The sequence below is a fragment of the Stegostoma tigrinum genome, chromosome 13 (genome assembly GCF_030684315.1).
Source record: "Stegostoma tigrinum isolate sSteTig4 chromosome 13, sSteTig4.hap1, whole genome shotgun sequence".
Lineage (NCBI taxonomy): Eukaryota > Metazoa > Chordata > Chondrichthyes > Orectolobiformes > Stegostomatidae > Stegostoma > Stegostoma tigrinum.
The window spans coordinates 51926-75918 of record NC_081366.1 but is presented as its reverse complement, the minus strand read 5'-3'; the positions used below and the strand labels follow the sequence as shown (position 1 = coordinate 75918).

Sequence of the window (23993 nt, the reverse complement as noted above, 5' to 3'; positions counted from 1 at the left end):
TTAAAATCTCCCATCACCACCACGCTGTTGCTCCTACATCTTTCCATAATCTGTCTACATATTTGTGTCTCTATCTCACACTCGCTGTTGGGAGGCCTGTAGTAAAGCCCCAACATTGTTACCGCATCCTGAGCTCTCCCCATATTGCCTCACTGATCAAATCCTCCATAGTGCCCTCCTTCAGCACAGCTGTGATATCCTCTTTGACCAGTAATGCAACTCCTTCACCCCTTTTACCTCACTCTCTATCCCATGTGAATCATAGATAGAACATAGAACATTACAGCACTGTACAGGCCCTTCGGCCCTCGATGTTGTGCCGACCTGTCATACCGATCTGAAGCCCATCTAACCTGCACTGTTCCATGTACGTCCATATGCTCGTCCGATGATGACTTAAATGTACTTAAAGTTGGCGAATCTACTGCTTGTAACTGATGTCCATTTCAAGCCCACCGACTCCCACAGCTACCTAGAATACACCTCCTCCCACCCACCCTCCTGCAAAAATTCCATCCCCTATTCCCAATTCCTCCGCCTCCGCCGCATCTGCTCCCACGACAAGACATTCCATTCCCGCACATCCCAGATGTCCAAGTTCTTTAAGGACCGCAACTTTCCCCCCACGGTGATCGAGAACGCCCTTGACCGCGTCTCCCGCATTTCCCGCGACACATCCCTCACACCCCGCCCCCGCCACAACCGCCCCAAGAGGATCCCCCTCGTTCTCACACACCACCCTACCAACCTCCGGATACAACGCATTATCCTCCGACACTTCCGCCATCTACAATCCGACCCCACCACCCAAGACATTTTTCCATCCCCTCCCCTGTCTGCTTTCCGGAGAGACCACTCTCTCCGTGACTCCCTTGTTCGCTCCACACTGCCCTCCAACCCCACCACACCCGGCACCTTCCCCTGCAACCGCAGGAAATGCTACACTTGTCCCCACACCTCCTCCCTCACCCCCATCCCAGGCCCCAAGATGACATTCCACATCAAGCAGAGGTTCACCTGCACATCTGCCAATGTGGTATACTGCATCCACTGTACCCGGTGCGGCTTCCTCTACATTGGGGAAACCAAGCGGAGGCTTGGGGACCGCTTTGCAGAACACCTCCGCTCAGTTCGCAAAAAACAACTGCACCTCCCAGTCGCCAACCATTTCCACTCCCCCTCCCATTCTCTTGATGACATGTCCATCATGGGCCTCCTGCACTGCCACAATGATGCCACCCGAAGGTTGCAGGAACAGCAACTCATATTCCGCCTGGGAACCCTGCAGCCATCTGGTATCAATGTGGACTTCACCAGTTTCAAAATCTCCCCTTCCCCTACTGCATCCCTCAACCAGCCCAGTTCGTCCCCTCCCCCCACTGCACCACACAACCAGCCCAGCTCTTCCCCCCCACCCACTGCATCCCAAAACCAGTCCAACCTGTCTCTGCCTCCCTAACCGGTTCTTCCTCTCACCCATCCCTTCCTCCCACCCCAAGCCGCACCCCCCGCTACCTACTAACCTCATCCCACCTCCTTGACCTGTCCGTCTTCCCTGGACTAACCTATCCCCTCCCTACCTCCCCACCTACACTCTCTCCACCTATCTTCTTTACTCTCCATCTTCGGTCCGCCTCCCCCTCTCTCCCTATTTATTCCAGTTCCCTCCCCCCATCCCCCTCTCTGATGAAGGGTCTAGGCCCGAAACGTCAGCTTTTGTGCTCCTGAGATGCTGCTTGGCCTGCTGTGTTCGTCCAGCCTCACATTTTATTATCTTGGAATCTCCAGCATCTGCAGTTCCCATTATCTCTGAATCTACTACCATTGCAGGCAAAGCATTCCATTCCCTTACTACTCTCTGAGTAAAGAAACTACCTCTGACATCTGTCCTATATCTTTCACCCCTCAATTTAAAGCTATGCCCCCTCATGCTCGCCCTCACCATCCTAGGAAAAAGGCTCTCCCTATCCACCCTATCTAACCCTCTGATTATTTTATATGTCTCAATTAAGTCACCACTCAACCTTCTTCTCTCTAATGAAAACAGCCTCAAGTCCCTCAGCCTTTCCTCGTAAGACCTTCCCTCCATACCAGGCAACATCCTAGTAAATCTCCTCTGCACCCTTTCCAAAGCTTCCACATCCTTCTAATAATGCAGTGACCAGAACTGTATGCAATACTCAGAGTGCGGCCGCACCAGAGTTCAGCATAACCTCTTGGTTCCGGAACTCGATCCCTCTATTAATAAAAGCTAAAACACTGTATGCCTTCTTAACAGCCCTGTCAACCTGGGTGGCAACTTTCAAGGATCAACAGGGCATCTGTATCCTGGAATATTTCATTGGCAATCTTGCACTTCCCTCACCCAAGTCTGAGTCATTGCAATAACATCGTACTCCCAGGTACTAATCCAAGCCGTAAGCTCACCTGCCTTACCTACTACACTTCTCGCATTAAAACAAATGCACCTCAGACCACCTGTCCCTTTGCATGGAACATCTGCTTTCTGCCTACTCTTCCCCTAAGTCACACTGACTTAATTACCTAGTTCCTTACAGGTTTAGTTACAACCTCCTTACTGTCAACTAACCTCCTCATTTGGTGCCCATCCCCTTGCCACATTAGTTTAAACCGTCCCCAACAGCTTTAGCAAAAGCAGCCCCTAGGACATTGATTCCAGTCCTGCCCGGGTATTGGCCGTCCGATTTGTAATAGCCCCACGTCCCCCACAACTGGTTCCAATATCCCAAAAATCTGAACCCCTCCCTCCTGCACCATCTCTCAAGCCACTCATTTATTCTGCCTATTCTTTCATTTCTGCTCTGACTAGCACGTGGCAGTGGTAGCAATCCTGAGATTACTACCTCTGAGGACCTACTTTTTAACAAGGCTCCTAACTCTCTAAATTCTGCTTGTAGGATCTTATTCCATTTTTTACCGAAATCATTGGTGTCTATATGCACCATGACAGCTGGCTGTTCACTCTCCCCCTTCAGAATGTCCTCCAGTCGAGCTGAGACATCCCTGACCCGTGCACCTGGGACGCAATATACCCTTCAGGAGTCTCGTTTTCAACCACAGAACCACCTATCTCCTCCCCTTACAATCGAATCCCCTATGACCATAGCCCTTCCACTCTTTATCCTGCCCTTCTGTACAGCAGAGCCAGCCACGGTGCCATGAACGTGGCTACTGCTGCCTTCCCCTGGTGACCCATCTCCCCCAATAATATCAAAAGCAGTATACCTGTTTTGGAGGGAGATGACCGCCGGGGACACCTGCACTGCCTTCCTGTTTTTTCTCTGCTTTTTGGTCACCCATTCCCTTTCTCCCTCAGCAATCCTAATATGCGGTGTGACCAGTTTGCTGAATATGCTATCCACGACAACCTCAGCATCGTGGATGCTCCAAAGTGAGTCCATCCACAGCTCCAGAGCCATAATGCGGTCTCACAAGAGCTGCAGCTGGACACACTTCTTGCACGTGTAGGAATCAGGGACATCAGCCGTATTCCTGAGCTCCCATATTGAGCAAGATGAGCGTTACACAGGTCTGGGATCTCTTGCCATTGTTACTCTTAAGTTTAACTTTGTCCTACTATAATGTCAAATACTAGATAAATGTAATGAAAAAAAAATGTACCAAATCACTCTACTTGCCAGCACACGATAAAAAAACAGAAAAAGGAAAACACTTACCTTATCAACACACCAGAGTCTGTTTTTTTGGTCAGAGGAGGAGGGCAGGTGGGAGACACTAAACGTGTAGTGTCTCAGGTTTAGGCCCTGCCCAAATATCTCAGTTCACTCACTTTCTGAGTGGATAATTCAACCACTCCCACTTAGCTGCGCTCCATAAATTACCTTAAACCTATGCCCTGTACTTTTCAACTCTCCATCCCTGGGAACAAGACTGTATGCATTCATCCTATCTCTGCCTCTCATGATTATATACATCTCAATAAGGTCACCCTTCATTCTTCTATGTTCAAAGGAATAAAGTCCTATCCCATCCGTCCTATCTTGTCCAACCTCTCCTCATAACTCAGGCCTACTATTCCTGGCCACATCCTCGTAAATCTTCTTTCCACACTTTCCAGTTTAACTATGCCTTTCCTATAATGGGGTGACCAAAACTATACACAATATTCCAATGCGGTCTCACCAATGACTTACACAACTGTAACATCATGTCCCAAAAGAGTGTTCTTCATGGTAAACTCAGCCAGTGTGGGAATTGAACCCATGCTGTTGGCATCACTAACCAGCTCTCCAGCCAACCAACCTAACCAACACTTTTCAGTTCAAGCCTGGATATTGTCCAGATCTTGTTTAGTTTTAAAATGGGCTGTCCCAGTACATGAAGAGTCACAAATATTGCTGAAAAGTGCCGAAGATCACCACTTCTGACCTTATGATGAAGGGAAGGCCATTTAGGAAGCAGCTGAGGATGGTAGCGCCTTGGATACTGCATTCAAGGAACTCCTGTAGAGTCTTGGTGCTGAGATGACTGACCTCCAACAAACTCAAACATCTGCAACATACCGGTATGACTCCAATCAGCGGCAAGCTTTCCCCCTGATACCCATTGATTCCAGTTTTGCTCACGCTCTTTGATACCACGCATGGTCAAGTGCAGTCTTGATGTCAAGGGCTGTCACTCTCACTTCTCCTCTGTAATTCAGCTCTTTTGCCAATGTTTGAAGCAAGGCTGTAATGAGATCAGGAGCTGAGTGGCCCTGGCGGAACCCAGACTGGGCGTCACGGAGCAGGGTATTGCTAAGCAGATGCTGCTTGAAAGTACTGTTGATGAAACCTTCTATCATCTCCCTGATGATCGTGAGTAGGCTGATGAGGTGGTAATTGGCTGGGTTGGATTTTTCCTGCTTTTTAGGTACAGGACATACCTGGGCAATTTTCCACATTGTCGGGTAGATACCAGCATTGTAACTGTACTGGAACAGCTTGACTAGGGGAGCGGCACGTTCTGGAGCACAAGACTTCAGTACAATTACCAGAACATTGTCAAACCCCATATCCTTTGCAGTATCTATTGCCTTCAACTATTTCTTGATATAACTTGAGCAAATCGAATTGGCTGAAGACTGGTATCTGTAATGCTGGGAACTTCTGGAGAAAGCCGAGATGGAGCTGCCTGAAGGTTGCTGTGAATGCTTCAGTTTAATTTTTAAATTGATTATTAGGCTCTTCCATCATTGAGGACGGGGATACGTATGAAGTATCCTCCTCCAGTGCTCAGAGATCATAGGAACTGCAGATGCTGGAGAATCCAAGATAACAAAGTGTGAAGCTGGATGAACACAGCAGGCCAAGCAGCATCTTAGGAGGACTTGTGCTCCTAAGATGCTGCTTGGCCTGCTGTGTTCATCCAGCTTCACACTTTGTTATCTCCTCCTCCAGTGAGTTGTTTAATTCTCCACCATTATTCATGGCTGGATGTGGCAGGACTGCAGAGCTTAGCTCTGATCCATTGGTTGTAGGATGTCTTAGTTTTGTCTATACCTGCTGCTTATGCTGTTCAGCATGCAAGTAGCCCTGTTTGTAACTTCACCAGGCTAACACCTCATTTTTTGGATTGAGGATTTTATTTTCTGAAGAAGGGTCCAAACCCAAAATGTCAGCTTTCCTGCTCCTCTGATGCTGCTTGGCTGGTTGTGTTCATCCAGCTCTATACCTTGTTATCTCATTTTTTAGAATGCCTGGTTCTCTTGCTGGCATGCCTTCCTGCACACTCCATTGAATCATCTTGCTTGATAAAAACAGTTAAGGAGCAAATATACTAGGCCATGAGATTGCACATTGTGCTGGAGTGCAGCTTTGCTGCTGTTGATGGCCCACTGTGCCTCATGGATGCCCAGTCTTGAGTTGCTAGATCTGTTTGAATTCTGTCCTATTTAGCACAGCGATAGCACCAGACAACAATGTGAATGCAAGACTTTGTCTCCAGAAAGACTGTATATCGGTCACTCTTACGAATACTGTCATGGGCAGATGCATCTGCAGCTGGCAGATTGGTGAGGATGAGGTCAAATACATATTTCCCTTTTGTTGGTTCCCTCAACACTTGCGACAGTGCCAATCCAGCAGTTACATCCTTCGGGACTTGACCAGCTCAATTGGTAGTACCACTACCAAGCCACTCTTGATAGTGGACAATAAAAACACCAACCCAGAGTACATTTTGTGCCCTCACCATCCTCAAGTGCTTCTTCCAAGTTTTGTTCGACATGGAGCAATACTGATTCATCAGCTGAGGGAGAACAGCACATGATAATCAGCAGGTTTCTTCCCCCATATTTCACTGAAGTCATGAAACTTCAAGGGGTCCAGACTTAATATTGAAGACTCCCAGTGCAACTCTGTCCCTCTATATAGCACTTTGCTGCCACTGATAATGGATTTGTCCAGCCGCTGGACAGGACATTTCCAGGAATAGTGATAGTGATGTCTTGTACATTGTGTGTAAGGTATGATTCCTCGAGGAAAACTGTGCCAGGATATTGCTTGATAAATCTGTGAGACAGCTTTCCCAATTTTGACACTTACCCCCAGATGTTAGCAAAGAAGATTTCTTCTAGGACATCTCAGTTCTCAGGGTAGTGCCCAATGCTCAAAAACTTTGTCATCCTTATTAAGTTTGCATGTGTTTTTCCTGAATGATTCTGTGGCTGGCTTAAAGAAGGAGGCTAGCATCTATTGATGAGCCTCCCATTAAATCCAGTTGATGAAGAGAAGCTGTTGCTTGTGGGATTTCATGAAAGATCTTATGTATCCCTGATGCACAGCCCATGTCTCCCTAAAGTACAACAGTATGATGTCAACAACTATTCTGTACACTCAGGTCCAGTCTTTCCATGGTTGAAACTGTATTGTGGCAAGAATGATGGAGGTGGCTGGATATTGCAAATAAAGCACCCAAACACAACATTTCAATAATTCATGCAAGTTGAATAGGGCTCAGGCTGGGTTTTGCACTTTACAGTCATAGCTGGCTATGTAAATGACCAGGTGCTTCCACCGAAATGGGAGTTGGTATTGCTGTATCATGGAACACAGGGTTTGCATGTCAGACAGAACTTTGTGAATTAGTTGGATAAACAGGCTATCGATTTGGAGAGGCAAGGTACCCCCCGTGATGGTTCTGAGATATTTTTGGAGAGGTGGAGATAGGTCTTGTACTCTTTGAGGGAAATGGGTCAGGAATCCTGAGAGGGAGCATCAGGAACCCTTTGAAATGTTGACATTCAGGAAGAATGTACCTAAAACAGTGCATATACCCCTTGGAAGCTGTCACAAGCTAGTATTATTTTTAATGGAGTACTTTTCCCAGTGGAGATCAATCTACAAAATAGAACCATAAGTAAAAGAAGGTTATTTGTTCACTTATCTGTGAGAGTGGTATCAGAACATACGAACCAGGAGCAGAAGGAGGCAATTAAGCCCCTTGAGCCTGCTTCACTATTTAATACAATCGTGGCTGATCTCATCTTTTCCACAACTCCACCTTCCTGTCCACTCTTCATAACCCTTAAACCCATTGCAAAACAAAAATCTATCTCCTCCTTAAATTTATTCAAAGTTCACTGCACTCTGGGATAATAAATTCCTCAGATTTATAACTGTTTCAGAAAAGTAATTCCTCCTCATATTTGTTAAATATTAGCTACCCCTTATCCTAAATGTTAGACTTCTTGTTCAAGATTGTACTATCTTCTCTATGTCAACTTTGTCAATCTCATTTAGAATCTTACATTCCTGAATTAGGTCTCATCTCATTTTTCTAAACTCTTGGGGTGGCACGGTGAGTCAGTGGTTAGCACTGCTGCCTCACAGTATCAGAGGCCTGGGTTCAATTCCACCCTCAGGCGACTGTTCGTGTAGAATTTGCATGTGCTCCCTGCACCTTGTGAGTTTCCTCCAGACACTCTATTATCCTGCCACAGTTAAAGATGTGCATGTTAGGGTAGATTGTCCATTCTAAACTGCCCATAGTGTCCCAGGATTTGCAGGCTAGATGGTTTAGCCGTGGGAAATGCAGGATTATAAGGATTGGGGGGGGGGGGGGGGGGCGGGTTTCAGTGGGCTACCCAGTGGAGGGTTGGTGTGAACTTAAGTGGCCTGCTTCAACACTTTTGAAATTCTATGATTCTAAAGTGCTCAAACAGTTTTCATAAGTAAAATCACTCATCAGCATGGTTTAATCAGAGGGAGATCATGCTGTTTAAATTTGACCAAATGCTTGAACAAGGTGATAAAATGTGAGGCTGGATGAACACAGCAGGCCAAGCAGCATCTCAGGAGCACAAATGCTGATGTTTCGGGCCTAGACCCTTCATCAGAGAGGGGGATGGGGGGAGGGAACTGGAATAAATAGGGAGAGAGGGGGAGGCGGACCGAAGATGGAGAGTAAAGAAGATAGGTGGAGAGGGTGTAAGTGGGGAGGTAGGGAGGGGATAGGTCAGTCCAGGGAAGACGGACAGGTCAAGGAGGTGGGATGAGGTTAGTAGGTAGCTGGGGTATCCTCCGACACTTCCGCCATTTACAATCCGACCCCACCACCCAAGACATTTTTCCATCCCCTCCCCTGTCTGCTTTCCGGAGAGACCACTCTCTCCGTGACTCCCTTGTTCGCTCCACACTGCCCTCCAACCCCACCACACCCGGCACCTTCCCCTGCAACCGCAGGAAATGCTACACTTGTCCCCACACCTCCTCCCTCACCCCCATCCCAGGCCCCAAGATGACATTCCACATTAAGCAGAGGTTCACCTGCACATCTGCCAATGTGGTATACTGCATCCACTGTACCCGGTGCGGCTTCCTCTACATTGGGGAAACCAAGCGGAGGCTTGGGGACCGCTTTGCAGAACACCTCCGCTCAGTTCGCAACAAACAACTGCACCTCCCAGTCGCAAACCATTTCCACTCCCCCTCCCATTCTCTTGATGACATGTCCATCATGGGCCTCCTGCACTGCCACAATGATGCCACCCGAAGGTTGCAGGAACAGCAACTCATATTCCGCCTGGGAACCCTGCAGCCATATGGTATCAATGTGGACTTCACCAGTTTCAAAATCTCCCCTTCCCCTACTGCATCCCTAAACCAGCCCAGTTCATCCCCTCCCCCCACTGCACCACACAACCAGCCCAGCTCTTCCCCCCCACCCACTGCATCCCAAAACCAGTCCAACCTGTCTCTGCCTCCCTAACCGGTTCTTCCTCTCACCCATCCCTTCCTCCCACCCCAAGCCGCACCCCCAGCTACCTACTAACCTCATCCCACCTCCTTGACCTGTCCGTCTTCCCTGGACTGACCTATCCCCTCCCTACCTCCCCACTTACACCCTCTCCACCTATCTTCTTTACTCTCCATCTTCGGTCCGCCTCCCCCTCTCTCCCTATTTATTCCAGTTCCCTCCCCCCATCCCCCTCTCTGATGAAGGGTCTAGGCCCGAAACGTCAGCTTTTGTGCTCCTGAGATGCTGCTTGGCCTGCTGTGTTCATCCAGCCTCACATTTTATTATCTTGGAATCTCCAGCATCTGCAGTTCCCATTATCGCTTGAACAAGGTGACTGGGTATATGGATGGGAGTAGTGCATTTGTTGTAGTTTGCATGGATTTTAGCAAAGCCTTTGACAAAGCCCCACAAGGGAGACTGATAACAAAGGTAAAAGTTCATTGGATTCAAGGTAACTTAGCAAGTTAGATGCTGCAGGGGTGGCACGATGGCTCAGTGGTTAGCACTGCAGCCTCACAGCACCAGGGACACAGGTTCAATTCCAGCCTCGGGAACTGTCTGTGTGGAGTTTGCACATTCTCCCAGTGTCTGCGTGGGTTTCCTCCGGGTGCTCTGGTTTCCACCCACAGTCCAAAGATGTGCAGGCTAGGTGGATTGGCCATGCTAAATTGCCTGTAGTGTTCAGGGGTGTGTGGGTTATGGGGGGATGGGTGTGGGTGGGATGCTTCAAGGGGTGGTGTGGACTTGTTGGGCCAAACGGCCTGTTTCCACACTGTAGGGAAGCAACTCAAATTGTTTGTATGTTGGGAGGCTTGTGAGCAGAGGCAGACCACCAGGTTCAGTGGTAGGCCCCTTTTTGTTCAATACAAACAATATAGAAGAAAATGTGAGTGATAATTAATACAAAGATTGGCTGGGTGGTTAACAGTAAGAAAGAAGGCCCAAGGTACAGAAGGATATAGATGAATTGGTCAGTTGGGCAGATCAGTGGCAGATGGAATTTAAACCTGATAAGTGTGAGATGATGTACTTCAGAAGATAGAACGGAACAAGGGAGTACTCAATGAATGGCAGGATACTAGGAAGCTCAGAGGGATCTTGGGGAACTTGTCCACAGATTGCTGAAGGCACCAGGGCAGGTCAGTAGTGCGGCTAAGAAGGCATATGTGGTATTTGCGTTTATCAGATAGCATAGAACAGAATAGGCGATCCTTTATTGTTACATACTCAAGTACAGAAGTACAAGAGTACAGTGAAAAGTTTTACAATGTTGCATCTCAAATACAAAGTAACTGAATGCAAAATTTAGCTACAAAAGAGGAATAAAAAGTAGTGACAATATGGTGTTTAACAAATCAATTAGGAATGAGACATAGTTAAAGGATTGAAATTAGTCAGATAAAAAAATGTTTCAGGCAGATATTATGTTGCAGTAGCTTGGCACAGGGGCTTCCACACATGGTCTGACTACCTGTGCCAGACCCCAGTCCAACATTCATCCATGCTCTGCCTCAGTCTGTTTCTCATGGTTCCTCAGCTACTCCAAGCTAAGTTTCTCCCAGGACAGCTCCCCCTGCTGGTTGCTGCTCCAGGACTGCTTCCTACACATTGCCTTTGATTATAAGAGCATAGAAGGTTATGTTGGAGCTGTACAAAGCTTTGGTTAGGCCAATGCCAGAGTACTGTGTGCAATTCTGGTCTCTACATTATACAAAGGATATGGTTTCACTGGAGAGTTTGCAGGGCAGATTCACCCAGATATGTCGTGGGTCGGAACAGTTTGCTGTGTGCAGTTCTGGTCGTCACATGACAAATAGGATGTGGATGCTTTTGAGAGGGTGCAGAGGAGGTTCACCAGGATGTTGCCTGGTATGAACAGCGCTAGCTATGAAAGAGGTTGAGTTGATTAGGATTATTTACATTAGAAAGATGGAGGTTGAGGAGGGACCTGACTGAGGTCTACAAAATCATGAGAGGTATAGACAGGGTGGATAGCAAGAAGCTTTTTCCCAGAATGGGGGACTTAGTTACTAGGGGTCATGATTTCAAGGTGAAAGGGAAAAATTTAAGGGAGATATGCGGAGAAAGTTCTTCCCGCAGAGGGTGGTGGGTGCCTGGAACGCGTTGCCAGTGGAGGAGATAGAGGCGGGCACGATAGCTTCATTTAAGATGTATCTAGACAGATACATGAATGAGCAATGAGCAGCGGTATACAGATCCTAGGCGAATAGGTGATAGGTTTAGATAGAGGATCTGGATTGGCGCAGGCTTGGAGGGCCAAAGGGCCTGTTCCTGTGCTGTAATTTTCTTCGTTCTTTAAATCTGAAGAGAGGCTGTATAAACTCAGGTTGTTTGGTTTGGAGCAGAGAAAGCCGAGTGGGAACCCAACAGAGGTGCATAAGATTATGAGTGAGATGAACATGATGCTGAGAAACGATTAGCTGCTAGATGATTCGCAATTAGATGATTAACTGTTCTCCTTAGCAGAAGGGATAATGACAAGGGACATAAATCTAAGGTGAAAGGCAGGAGGTTCAAGAAAGGATTTGAGGGAAAAAAGCATCATGTAGCAGGCGGTGGGAAACTGGAATGCACTGCCAAGTGGAAATCTTATAACCCTTAAAGGGTCGTTGAAATGGCCGAGAGATTTTATCACCAGGCTATTAATCCACAAACACAAAATGTTCTGCAGACAAGGGATCAAATCTCCAAAATGGCAGATGATGGAATTTGAATTCAATGAAAACCTGGAATTGGGAGGTTAATGATGATCATTGAAACTATGTTGATTGTCAGAAGAAATGCAGCTGATTTATTAATGTTGTTTAGGGAAGGAAACAGCTGTCCTTACCTGCATGACCTAAATGTGACTCCAGACCCACAGCAATGTGCTTGACTCTCAAATGCCCTCTGGACAATTAAGGATGGGAAATTAATACTGGCCTGGCCAGTGACACCCACATCCAACGAATGAATGCAAAGAAGTACAATAGAAGAATACAAGTACAAATATGGGGTAAACACTGACCAGTGGGACCATTGTAGATTTTATTTTTATTTTTATTGGTGCAGAGTTGATGGGATGCAGGGCCTCTTGTGTACTGTATGATTCTATGATTGTATGATATGAAGCCTGAAAACTATGAATTTTGATTTCCTTTATGCAACTGATTTTGAACTATCCCCATATTTAAACTGAGAATCTAAGTTTTCAGCACAGTAACAATTGCTCAAAATGTTTGCAGAAACATTCCAAACAATTTTGAGGTTAAGATCTTGATTAATAAAAGCAGACTGAAAAGGAAAATGATTACCTTATAAGGTTCTCTTTTGCAGAGCTCCAAGCCTGAACGGGAGTGGTCTGTTCTCTCACTGAAAGTTTACCTGGGCATTAAGAAGAAGCTGAAAGCACCATCAATGCAGTAAGTGAATCACCAGTGCTCATTCATTGGATTGTTACAAAATGGGGGAGGCTGTTTGCCATCTTGGTTTCACGGGGGATACTATGGGAGAAAATCACAAATGAAATCTCATTCATCAACTGAATAACAATCAAAGACACAAACAAATGTGGCAAGTTCAGTGCATAAAGATGCCACTCCAGCTGACCCATTCTAAGATTAACTGTCTCAGCAATGGGTGCTGAAACTGACTTAAGATTCCTGATCAGGAAAGGGGCAGAGATGAAAGTTTAGTCAGAGTTCCGGTTCCTGATCACAACAGTGAACAATCAGAAGATTACAGAGAAAAATGCAAAAGTATTTACATGTGAAGCTGCTGAGAATGCACAATGTGCAAGAAAAAGGTCTTCTTGAAAATGATGAACCCCATGAAGAACGGTCCTGACCCTAAATGTCAACTTTCCTGCTCCTCTGATGCTGCCTGGCCTGTTGTGTTCCTCCATCTCCACACTGTGTTATCTAATGATTTATGTTTTTTTTTCAGTACAGAATTAAAATTTTGGACTTTGTATTTGTTGGAAATACTTCAGATCCAGTGTGAACTACTTTAAATCATAGGTTCCACTTGGATAGTACTACTCAAGTTATGAATAGATGTGAGAGGCTTGGGTCATATTTATAACATTGTAGAATCAGACAGTTCAGAAGGGACTCTTTAAATCCATTTAATCTGTATAATCAAAATGATACTCGTACCAGCAGTAGTCCCGCTTGCCTGTACTAGGTCCATAACCTTGAGAGTTATGACACTTCAAGTGCTCATGCGAGTACTTTTTCAAGATTGAGAGTTTTCCCACCTCAACTGCCATCCCCGCCAGTACATTCCAGGCCCTCAGCAATCTCTGGGTCAGCCAAGGCTCCCTGATTCTACCAGGTTAACAGCCCCAATCAGAGGACTCATATAATTTGACATTCACCAGGCTGACCTCATTATAATCACTGCAGAAACTGCCCCAACAGTTAGTCCATTCATTGTACTGACTGGCCAATCAGCAAGACCACATGGACTTCAGCATGGACTTCTTGTCTGTTTGGACTTATCTGTACTCCACATACAGCACAGCACTGTTAGGACAGGTAACTCATAAAAATATCACCCTAATGACTAATCTGGAAATGTTAGTACACCTCTTTGTAGACACAGCTAAAGGAAGAGTGTTGCTTGTCAAGATCTGACATTTGTGAATCTCTGCAAAAATATTGTTGTAGTTTTCTTGAATAGTTTTGGTTCTTTGCCCTATTGACTGTCTCAATAATCTCCCACTTCCCTTTGCTTTGTAGGTGGGGCTTCACTATATTCTCAGATAAGGAGCAGTGGTGAGTAAACAAGTTTTATTTCTTGTGTACCTGCCGACATCTTGTTATATTGGAGTTCTCAGTCCCATTCTCTTACTGTCATAAGACAATATGAAATAGGAACAGGAGTAAGCAGTTTGGCCCATCAAGCCTAATAGAATCAGAGTTATCTGACATTCTTCAAGCTTTTTGGATGAAAAAATCCAGAATTACAAATCTATCAATGACTATGAAATCATTGCCAATTGTTGGAAAAACCCAACTAAGCCTCTCACATCTTTCAACAAAGGAAACCTTCCACCCTCACCTGCTCTGGCCTAAAAATAACTCCAGACCCACAGCAATGTGGCTGACTCTCAACTGCCCTCTGAAAAGTCTGAGCAAGGAATTCAGTTCCAGAGCAACTAAGTCTGGACAATAAATATTAGCCTGCCATCGATGCCCATGTCCCATGACTGAATTTTAAAAAAAATTATTGCTCTATTCCCATAATCCTTGATTCCCTAACTGATAAAGAATCTATCTCAGTCTTAAACACACACAAGGACTCTGCCCACATAGCTGTCTGTGGCAAGGAGTTCCAAAGACTCACAACATATTGACAGAAGAAATTCCTCCTCATCTCATTCTTAAATTGTTGTTGTTTATTCTGAATCTATGCCCTCTAGCCCTAGACTCACCTACGAGGGGAGCAGGGACTTGAGGCTGTTTTTGTTAGAGAGAAGAAGATTGAGAGGTGACTTAATTGAGACGTATAAAATAATCAGAGGGTTAGATAGGGTGGATAGGGACAGCCTTTTTCCTTGGATGGTGACGGCGAGCACGCGGGGGCATAGCTTTAAATTGAGGGGTGAAAGATATAGGACAGATGTCAGAGGTAGTTTCTTTACTCAGAGAGTAGTAAGGGAATGGAACACTTTGCCTGCAATGGTAGTAGATTCACCAACTTTAAGTACATTTAAGTCATCATTGGACAAGCATATGGATGTACATGGAATAGTGTAGGTTAGATGGGCTTCAGATTGGTATGACAGGTCGGCACGACATCGAAGGCCAAAGGGCCTGTACTGTGCTGTTATGTTCTATGTTCTGTGTTAAGAATCCTACATATTTCAGTAAGATTGCTTTTTGTTCTCCTAGTGATCATCCTAATGCCTCCAATGAAATATCTTTCCTTAAATAATGTTTCCTGCAGTTTTTCTCCATTTAAATAATATGTTCTCCCTTCCAAATGAACAATTTTGCATTTTCCTATATTATGCAAGTGAATTATATTTGCTAATTCTTTTGTCAATTCAATTGTCAATATTCCTTTGTTAACTGTTTGTATCTCTCTTGCAACTTGCCTTTCCACCTATTTTTGTGTCATCTTTAAATTTGGCTACAGTATATTCACTCTCCTTAGAACATAGAACATAGAACAGTACAGCACAGAACAGGCCCTTCAGCCCACAATGTTGTGCCGACCATTGATCCTCATGTATGCACCCTCAAATTTCTGTGACCATATACATGTCCAGCAGTCTCTTAAATGACCCCAATGACCTTGCTTCCACAACTGCTGCTGGCAACGCATTCCATGCTCTCACAACTCTCTGCGTAAAGAACCTGCCTCTGACATCCCCTCTATACTTTCCACCAACCAGCTTAAAACTATGACCCCTCGTGCTAGCCATTTCTGCCCTGGGAAATAGTCTCTGGCTATCAACTCTATCTATGCCTCTCATTATCTTGTATACCTCAATTAGGTCCCCTCTCCTCCTCCTTTTCTTCAATGAAAAGAGACCGAGCTCAGTCAACCTCTCTTCATAAGATAAGCCCTCCAGTCCAGGCAGCATCCTGGTAAACCTCCTCTGAACCCTCTCCAAAGCATCCACATCTTTCCTATAATAGGGCGCCCAGAACTGGACGCAGTATTCCAAGTGCGGTCTAACCAAAGTTTTATAGAGCTGCAACAAGATCTCACGACTCTTAAACTCAATCCCCCTGTTAATGAAAGCCAAAACACCATATGCTTTCTTAACAACCCTGTCCACTTGGGTGGCCATTTTAAGGGATCTATGTATCTGCACACCAAGATCCCTCTGTTCCTCCACGCTGCCAAGAATCCTATCCTTAATCCTGTACTCAGCTTTCAAATTCGACCTTCCAAAATGCATCACCTTGCATTTATCCAGGTTGAACTCCATCTGCCACCTCTCAGCCCATCTCTGCATCCTGTCAATGTCCCGCTGCAGCCTACAACAGCCCTCTACACTATCAACGACACCTCCTACCTTGGTGTCGTCTGCAAACTTGCTGACCCATCCTTCAATCCCCTCGTCCAAGTCATTACTATATATTGTAAACGGTTGCAGTCCAAGCACTGATTCCTGTGGAACCAAACAGGTCACAGGTAGTCAGACTGAAAACAAACCCCTTATCCCCACTTGCTGTTTCCTGCCCATGAGCCAATTGTCTATCCACACCAATACATTACATCCAATACTATGGGCTTTTACCTTAAGACTTAACCTTTTGTGAGGTACTATGTTGAATGACTTTTGGAAGTCCAAATTGAACACATCTACAAGTTCCCATCTATCCATTCTGTTTGTATCTTTCTCAGAAATCTCCAATGAATTAGTCAGGCATGATTTCCTTTACATGAAGCCATGCTGATGCTGCTTGATTAGATTATGATTTTTCAAATCTGCTGCTACTAATGCCCTACTAACTGTTTCCAACATTGTTCTAACAATAAACGTCAGACTAATGTTTACCTGCTTTTTGTTTCCTTTTTAAAAATAGGTTGCCACATTGGCAGATTTACAATCCTCTGATACTTCTCCAGAATCCAATGATTTTGAAAAATTACAACCAAAGCATCCACTATCTCTGTAGCTTTTTCTTTTGGAGTACTTAGAAACAAGCTAACAGGGCCAAGGGACTTATTTGCCTTTAGCCCCATGAGGTTGTCTATTACTGTTTCTGTAGTGATGATGGTGGTACTTAATTCCCTCCCAATCTTCAGTATTAAATATAAGCTCACCATTGTCTTACCAAACCACAGGGCTGTCCTCCCATTTGAGAGAGGCATCTGGTGGTGGTTTAATCTGATGGATACCACACCTCGGGCAAAGGGAGAGGTTGAAAAAGAGAGTCCTTTATGGTAACTGCAAGAATTGAATGGATTCTGTTGATGTCACTTTGTATCACAAACCCACTGTCTTGTCAACTAACCTCACCAAGCACATTTTAATATTAATAACATGTTCTAAGCACTTACCATCATAAAGACTGACGTAAAATATCTGTTCAACTCCTCTACCATTTCCTTGTTTCCAGTAACTATTTTTCAGATTAATTTTCTAAAGAGCCTTTGTTCACTTTGACCTCTTTCTTGCTTTTTGTATATTCAAAGGGGCCCTTCTTGTCAGTTTTTTTATATTCCTCACAACTTTGCCCTCGTTGTTTACTTTTTCTGTCATTATTATATTTTTCGTCCTTCTTTGATGGATTTTGAATTTATTCCAATCTTTGGGACTGTCACTGACTTCAGCCTCCTCATTTTTTTTTGTTCCAACTTAATATTCCCCTAAACTTCCTTGCTTAGCCATGTTTGGTTTATCTCTCTTTGAGAGCCAAGAACAAAATGCAACCCATCAAGAACTCAAGGCAGTGATTGTCATTGGAAATAACACCAAGGATCACCTCAGCTAAGATTCAGTCCTCTATGGTCACATGTGACCACAGCATGCTATCAACCAGACTCTCTGCGCAACCTCAGCCAACATGAGGTGGACAAGGCTGTGTGACATTAAGAACTAACACAGTTCCTGTGCAAAACCTATATCCACTGAAATGCAGCAGAGAGCCATTTTAGTACAAGTAAATGATCTCATCTTCCCCATGAGGCATGTTAGCCAATCTCTGACATGTCATAGATATAATCATCATCAAGGAAGGAGGTATGACCAATTACAGTAACTACAGAGGGTTTTCCTGCTAAACACAAAAGTCCTCCTCAATCGCCTATACCGGGGGTGTGGGAGGGATGGGGTGGGGGTGTGGGCCGACTGGGTTGAGTGGGGCAAAAGAACACCTCCTGGAGTCACAACATGGATTCCATCCATCAAGAGGCAGAGTGAACATGATTTTACCAGCAAGATAAGTGCAGAGAATGGCAACACTCTCTGTACATGGTTGTCTTCAACTCACAAGGGCTTTCAACTCCATCAGTTGAGAGAGGTCTTGGGGTGTCTCCTTGAATTTGGCTGGTCACAAAAGTTAGTCACCACCCTCTACCTGCTGCACAGCAGTGGATCTGCCGTGTTCCATTATGTGTGAAAAATGGATGCAAGTGAGAGTATGTCATCATACCAATGCTGTTATCCATCTTCTTGACTGCAACACTGCACCCCTTCATAGAATCATAGAAGTATACAGGACAGCAGAGGTACTTTGGCCCAGTGCCTCCATAGACAAAAATAATTTCCCACCACTGACATTAGATTAATTGGCATATTTGAATCAGGATGACGGCAGAGTAAGATGCACCAGCAAAATCTCCTCTACTCCACCCGTTCTATTCCTTTCTTTCCTCTCCTTTTTCCTCCTTTTCTGCATTTTTGTTTTTCTATTTTTGAGTTGGACTTAAAAGGAAGAGCTGGTGAGCGCTAGAGGTGAATCTCAGAGGAGAGGCAGGCACAGTGAAGCAGACCTGTAGCAGAAGCTGGCATAGGTAATCGTGCCAGAGCGGAGGCTGGCATGAGGAAGCATGTCCCAGAGTGGAGGCCAGTGATGGGAAGCGTGTCCCAGAGCAGAGGCTGATGAGTGTGTCCCAGAGCAGAGGCCGGTGCTGGGAAGCATGTCCCAGAGCGGAGGCCGGTGATGGGAAGCGTGCCCCAGAGCGGAGGCCGGTGATGGGAAGCGTGTCCCAGAGCGGAGGCCGGTGATGGGAAGCGTGTCCCAGAGCGGAGGCCAGCACAACGAAGCATGTCCTGGAGAATGCTTATCTTAGAGAAGCTGAGAATTGGTGCAGATTGGACTGGAGGTTGGAGAAGCAGGGACTGTTGTTGGACTGGGGTCTGGTGCAGGCAGTCAGACCATGTGTGGAAGCTTCTGAACTGAGCTGCCACAATGTAATCAGAGATAATGGGAACTGCAGATGCTGGAGATTCCAAGATAATAAAATGTGAGGCTGGATGAACACAGCAGGCCAAGCAGCATCTCAGGAGCACAAAAGCTCCTGAGATGCTGCTTGGCCTGCTGTGTTCATCCAGCCTCACATTTTATTGCCACAATGTAATGTTTATTTGTAATTTGTTTCTTTCACTGCAATGTCTTTCCTCTTAACTATATCATACTTCTAACTTATACTATAGAACATAGAACATTACAGCACAGTACAGGCCTTTCGACCCTCGATGTTGTGCCAACCTGCCATACCGATCTCAAGCCCATCTAACCTACACTATTCCATGTACGGCCATATGCTTATCCAATGACGACTTAAATGTACCTAAAGTTGGCGAATCTACTACCGTTGCAGGCAAAACATTCCATTCCCTTACTACTCTCTGAGTAAAGAGAGTCACTATAAACTAATACAACTACATTCCTTTCATAGATCACAAGGCGTAGACCTGGATGACCACAGCAGGCCAAGCAGCATCATAGGAGCAGGAAAGCTAACGTTTCAGGCTTAGATTTCTGAAGAAGGGTCTCAGCCCGAAACGTCAGCTTTCCTGCTTCTATGATGTTGCTTAGCCTGCTGTGTTCATCCAGCTCTACACCTTGTTATCCCAGATTCTCCAGCATCTGCAGTTCCTACAATCTCTCTACATTCCTTTCTTATTCCTCTTTTGTCCCTAAAATTTCTACCTCAATACTTTGTACCTAGAATGGCACCATGAGAGGCGAGATTATAAAACTATTCACTGCACTCCCATACTTCTGTACTTGAGTACATGTGATAATAAAGGATATTCTATTCTATTCTATTCTATTCTGCTCTCTGCTTGCTGGCCTCCTTGAACAAAGGTATCACCTTAGCTATCCTCCAGTTCTCTGCACCGTCCAATGCAATCACAAATCTCATCGCACATCTTCACACTGGAATGAGCTTCTCCATAGAATGAGCTGGGAACTAATAACCCCATTTTCATACAAATCCAAACCACCCTGGTGTTGAGCTGCAGTATACAGATGATGTTTGCGTATAGAAACTCAGAATACAGAAGCAGGTGCAGGCCATTCAGCCCCTCAGCATGAGCATGGCTGATTATCGAGCACAATAAACCCACCCTTCCATATCCCTTGATCCCTTTAGCCACAAGAGCAAAATAAACCTTCTTCTTGAAAGCACATAATGTTTTGCTCTCAGCCACTTTTTGGGGTAGTGAATTTCACAGCCTCACCACTCTCTAAGCGAAGATTTTTTTTCCTCCTCTAAGTCCTAAAAGGTTTACCTTAACCTTTAACTATGGTTTTCCTAGATTGGTTCTGGACTTACCTACCATTGGGAACATCCTTCCTGCACCTGGTCTGTCTAGTTCTGTTAGAATTTTACAGGGTTCTATGAGATTCCCCCCCCCATTATTCTTCTTAAATGCAGTGAATACAATCCTAACTAACTCATTCACTCCTCATATGTCAGTCCTGTCATCCAGGAATCAATTTTGTAAACCTTTGCTGCAGTCCCTCTGTAACATGAATGTCCTTCCTCAGACAACATTTTTTAAATTCATTTTCTGACTAAAACTAAGAAAACATATTTCATATGTTTTATACTACACTGTAATTACTGCAATGTTTAACTTTTAGCCTTTGTTTCCATCCTGTTCTAAAGATTCTATACATGTATTTAAAATGGTGCCTCGTGTGATGACATTATACACTCTTCACTGTGTACACCTGTACCTTTGTACTTGAGATTCCTCAAGCTCACCAGTTTCTTTCCTCCAACAATGGTGATGTTTCACATACCAATGATTTCTTCATCACTCATACTACTTGTCACTGATGATTTGTAGCTGTTCTGTTACAGGTTCTTGTGCTGTTCAGGGCAGTCGGAGATGTGGGATTGGACTGCCAGTATCCTAAGAGCTCAGGTAAAAAAATGCATGAAATACTATGCCTTTAATATAGCAAGACATGTTAAGTGTCAATAAATCACATTGCTAATGAAATCTTTGCATTCTCTAACATAAACTCTGAGTATTCTAAGGCAGGAGAGCAGATTCTGATAAGCATTAATTTGAAAAATTGGTCCCATCATTGTCCTGTTTATTTGGTCCATTTTCTCATTATTTCATTGGATGTGGGCACCACTGGTTGGGCCAACATTTACTGTCCCTACTTGCCATTGAGAAAGGGTGGTGAGCTGTCTTCTTAAACCTCTGGCTTTGAGCCAACTCTGAATGCCTTTAGGGAGGGAATTCCAAGATTTTGATCCTGTAACAATGAAGGAACAATGGTTTATTTTCAAGTCACTGGAGAGTGGCTTGGAGGGGGTCTTGCAGGTGGTGATGTTCCCTATAGTTGCTGTCTTTTTGTTTTGAGATGGTGGAGATTGTGAGTTTGGAAGGTACTGTCTAACGAGCCTTCGTGAATTTCTGCAGAGTATCTTGTTGATGGTATATGCAGCCGCCGCTAGTGAGCATCAATGGTGTGGAGAGTAGATGCTTTTAGATGTGGGCTTAATCAAGCAGACTGTTTTGCCCTGAATAGCTTCCAGAGTGTTTCTGGAGCTAGGGATTGGTTATTTTAACTCCCCTTCCCACTCCCTGGGAGACGTGTCCATCCTGTATTCCTTTGGGGCCACAGTTGAATTGCTCCCTTTGGACCTGCTAAAGGTCCTTCTGTTCTTCATTATCCAGTCCTAAATCTTAGATAACAAGGGTTCTCTGAATTTATTGATCCTACATATCCTTCTGAAGGTTACATGTTGGGGCTGTACACTCTCCAGCTCCTTTTTGAATGCCCCCAATTGCTCCACTGTAGGCTTACACACAAGGATCTGTTCCCAGTCTACTGTGTCCAGACCCTGCTGTATTCTAATAAAATCTGCCTTCTCCCACTCCAAAGCCATAGAACTCAGACCATAGAACAGTACAGGCCCTTTGGCCCATGATGTTGTGCCAAATTTTTATCCAAAATCCTAAGGTCTATCTAACCTCCACCCCTTCTTTATACTATCATCCTTATGACGATTTAATATCCGCTTAAATGCCCCTAATGAGACTGAAACCAATATCGGCTCCGGCAATGCATTACACGACCCTACCACTCTCTGAGTAAAGAACCTACATCTGACGTCTCCCCTATATTTACCTCCACTCACTTTAAAACAATGCCTCCTCATAATAGCTACCTCCAACCTAGGAAAAAGTCTCTAGCAAAGATAATGGGAACTGCAGATGCTGGAGAATCCGAGATAACAAAGTGTGGGGCTGGATGAACACAGCAGGCCAGGCAGCATCCTAGGAGCACATAAGCTGATGTTTTGGGCTGAGACCCTTCATTAGAAAAGGGGAATGGGGAGAGGGTTCTGAAATAAATAGGGAGCTGGGGCGGAGGTGGATCGAAGATGGATAGAGGAGAAAATAGGTGGAGAGGAGTCAGATAAGTTAGAGGGGCAGGGATGGAGCCTGTAGAGGTGACTGTAGGTAGGGAGGTAGGGAGGGGATAGGTCAGTCTGTGGAGGACAGACAGGTCAAGGGGGCGGGATGAGGTTTGTAGGTGGGAAATGGAGGTGCGGCTTGAGGTGGGGGAAGGGGATAGGTGAGAAGAAGAACAGGTTAGGGAGGCGGGGACGAGCTGGGCTAGTTTTGGGATGCAGTGGGGGGAGGGGAGAATTTGAAGCTGCTGAAATCCACATTGATACCATTGGGCTGCAGGGTTCCCAAGAGGAATATGAGTTGCTGTTCCTGCAACCTTCGGGTGGCACCATTGTGGCACTGCAGGAGGCCCAGGATGGACATATTGTCTAAGGAATGGGAGGGGGAGTTGAAATGGTTCGTGACTGGGAGGTGCAGTTGTTTATTGCAAACCAAGCGTAGGTGTTCTGCAAAGCAGTCCCCAAGCCTCCGCTTGGTTTCGCTGATGTCACAAGCTTCAAAATCTCCCCTCCCGGCCACTGCATCCCAAAACCAGCCCAGCTCGTCCCCGCCTCCCTAACCGGTTCTTCCTCTCACCTATCCCCTCCTCCCACTTCAAGCTGAACTTCCATTTCCCACCTGCTAACCTCATCTCGCCGCCTTGACCTGTCTGTACTCCACAGACTGACCTATCCCCTCCCTACCTCCCCACCTATCCTCACCTCTACAGGCTCCATCCCCACCCCTTTAACTTGTCTGTTTCCTCGCCACCTATCTTCTCCTCTATCCATCTTCGATCCACCTCCCCCTCTCTCCCTATTTATTTCAGAACCCTCTCCCCATCGCCCTTTTCTGATGAAGTGTCCAGGCCCGAAGCGTAAGCTTTTGTGCTCCTAAGATGCTGCTTGGCCTGCTGTGTTCATCCAGCTCCACACTTTGTTATCTCAAAAAGTCCCTAGCTGTCTACTCTATCTATACTTCTGATTATCTTGTACACCTCTATCAAGTCACCTCTCATCCTCCGTCATTCTAAAAAGAAAAACCCTAGCTCTCTCAACCTTTCCTCATAAGACCTTCCCTCCATTCCAGGCAACATCCTGGTAAATCTCCTCTGCACCTTTTCTCATGCCGCCGCAACTTTCCTGTAATGAGGCAACCTGAACTGGACACAATACTTCAGATGTAGCCGAACTAGGCTTTTGTATAGCCGGAGCCTAACTTCATGACCCTTGAACTCAATCCCTCTATTATTGAAAGCTAACAACCATTCACCTTCTTAACAACTCTATCCACCTGGGTGGCAGCTTTCAAGGAACTGTGGACATGAACCCCAAGGTCCCTCTGCTCCTCCACACTACCAAGAATCTTTCCATTAACCTTGTAATCTGCTTTC

General features: G+C 45.4%; 1 protein-coding gene across 3 annotated transcripts in view; it reads left to right on the top strand.

Moving 5' to 3' along the window:
* Positions 1–23993, top strand: part of arap3 (ArfGAP with RhoGAP domain, ankyrin repeat and PH domain 3) — a 350166-nt gene that overhangs the window by 295447 nt on the left and 30726 nt on the right. For all 3 annotated transcript variants that reach the window (XM_059650536.1, XM_059650534.1, XM_059650535.1), the window contains 3 exons: positions 12598–12683; positions 14004–14039; positions 21049–21112. In XM_059650536.1, coding sequence (XP_059506519.1) covers positions 12598–12683; positions 14004–14039; positions 21049–21112 — 186 coding nt within the window. The remainder of the gene's footprint in view (positions 1–12597; positions 12684–14003; positions 14040–21048; positions 21113–23993) is intronic.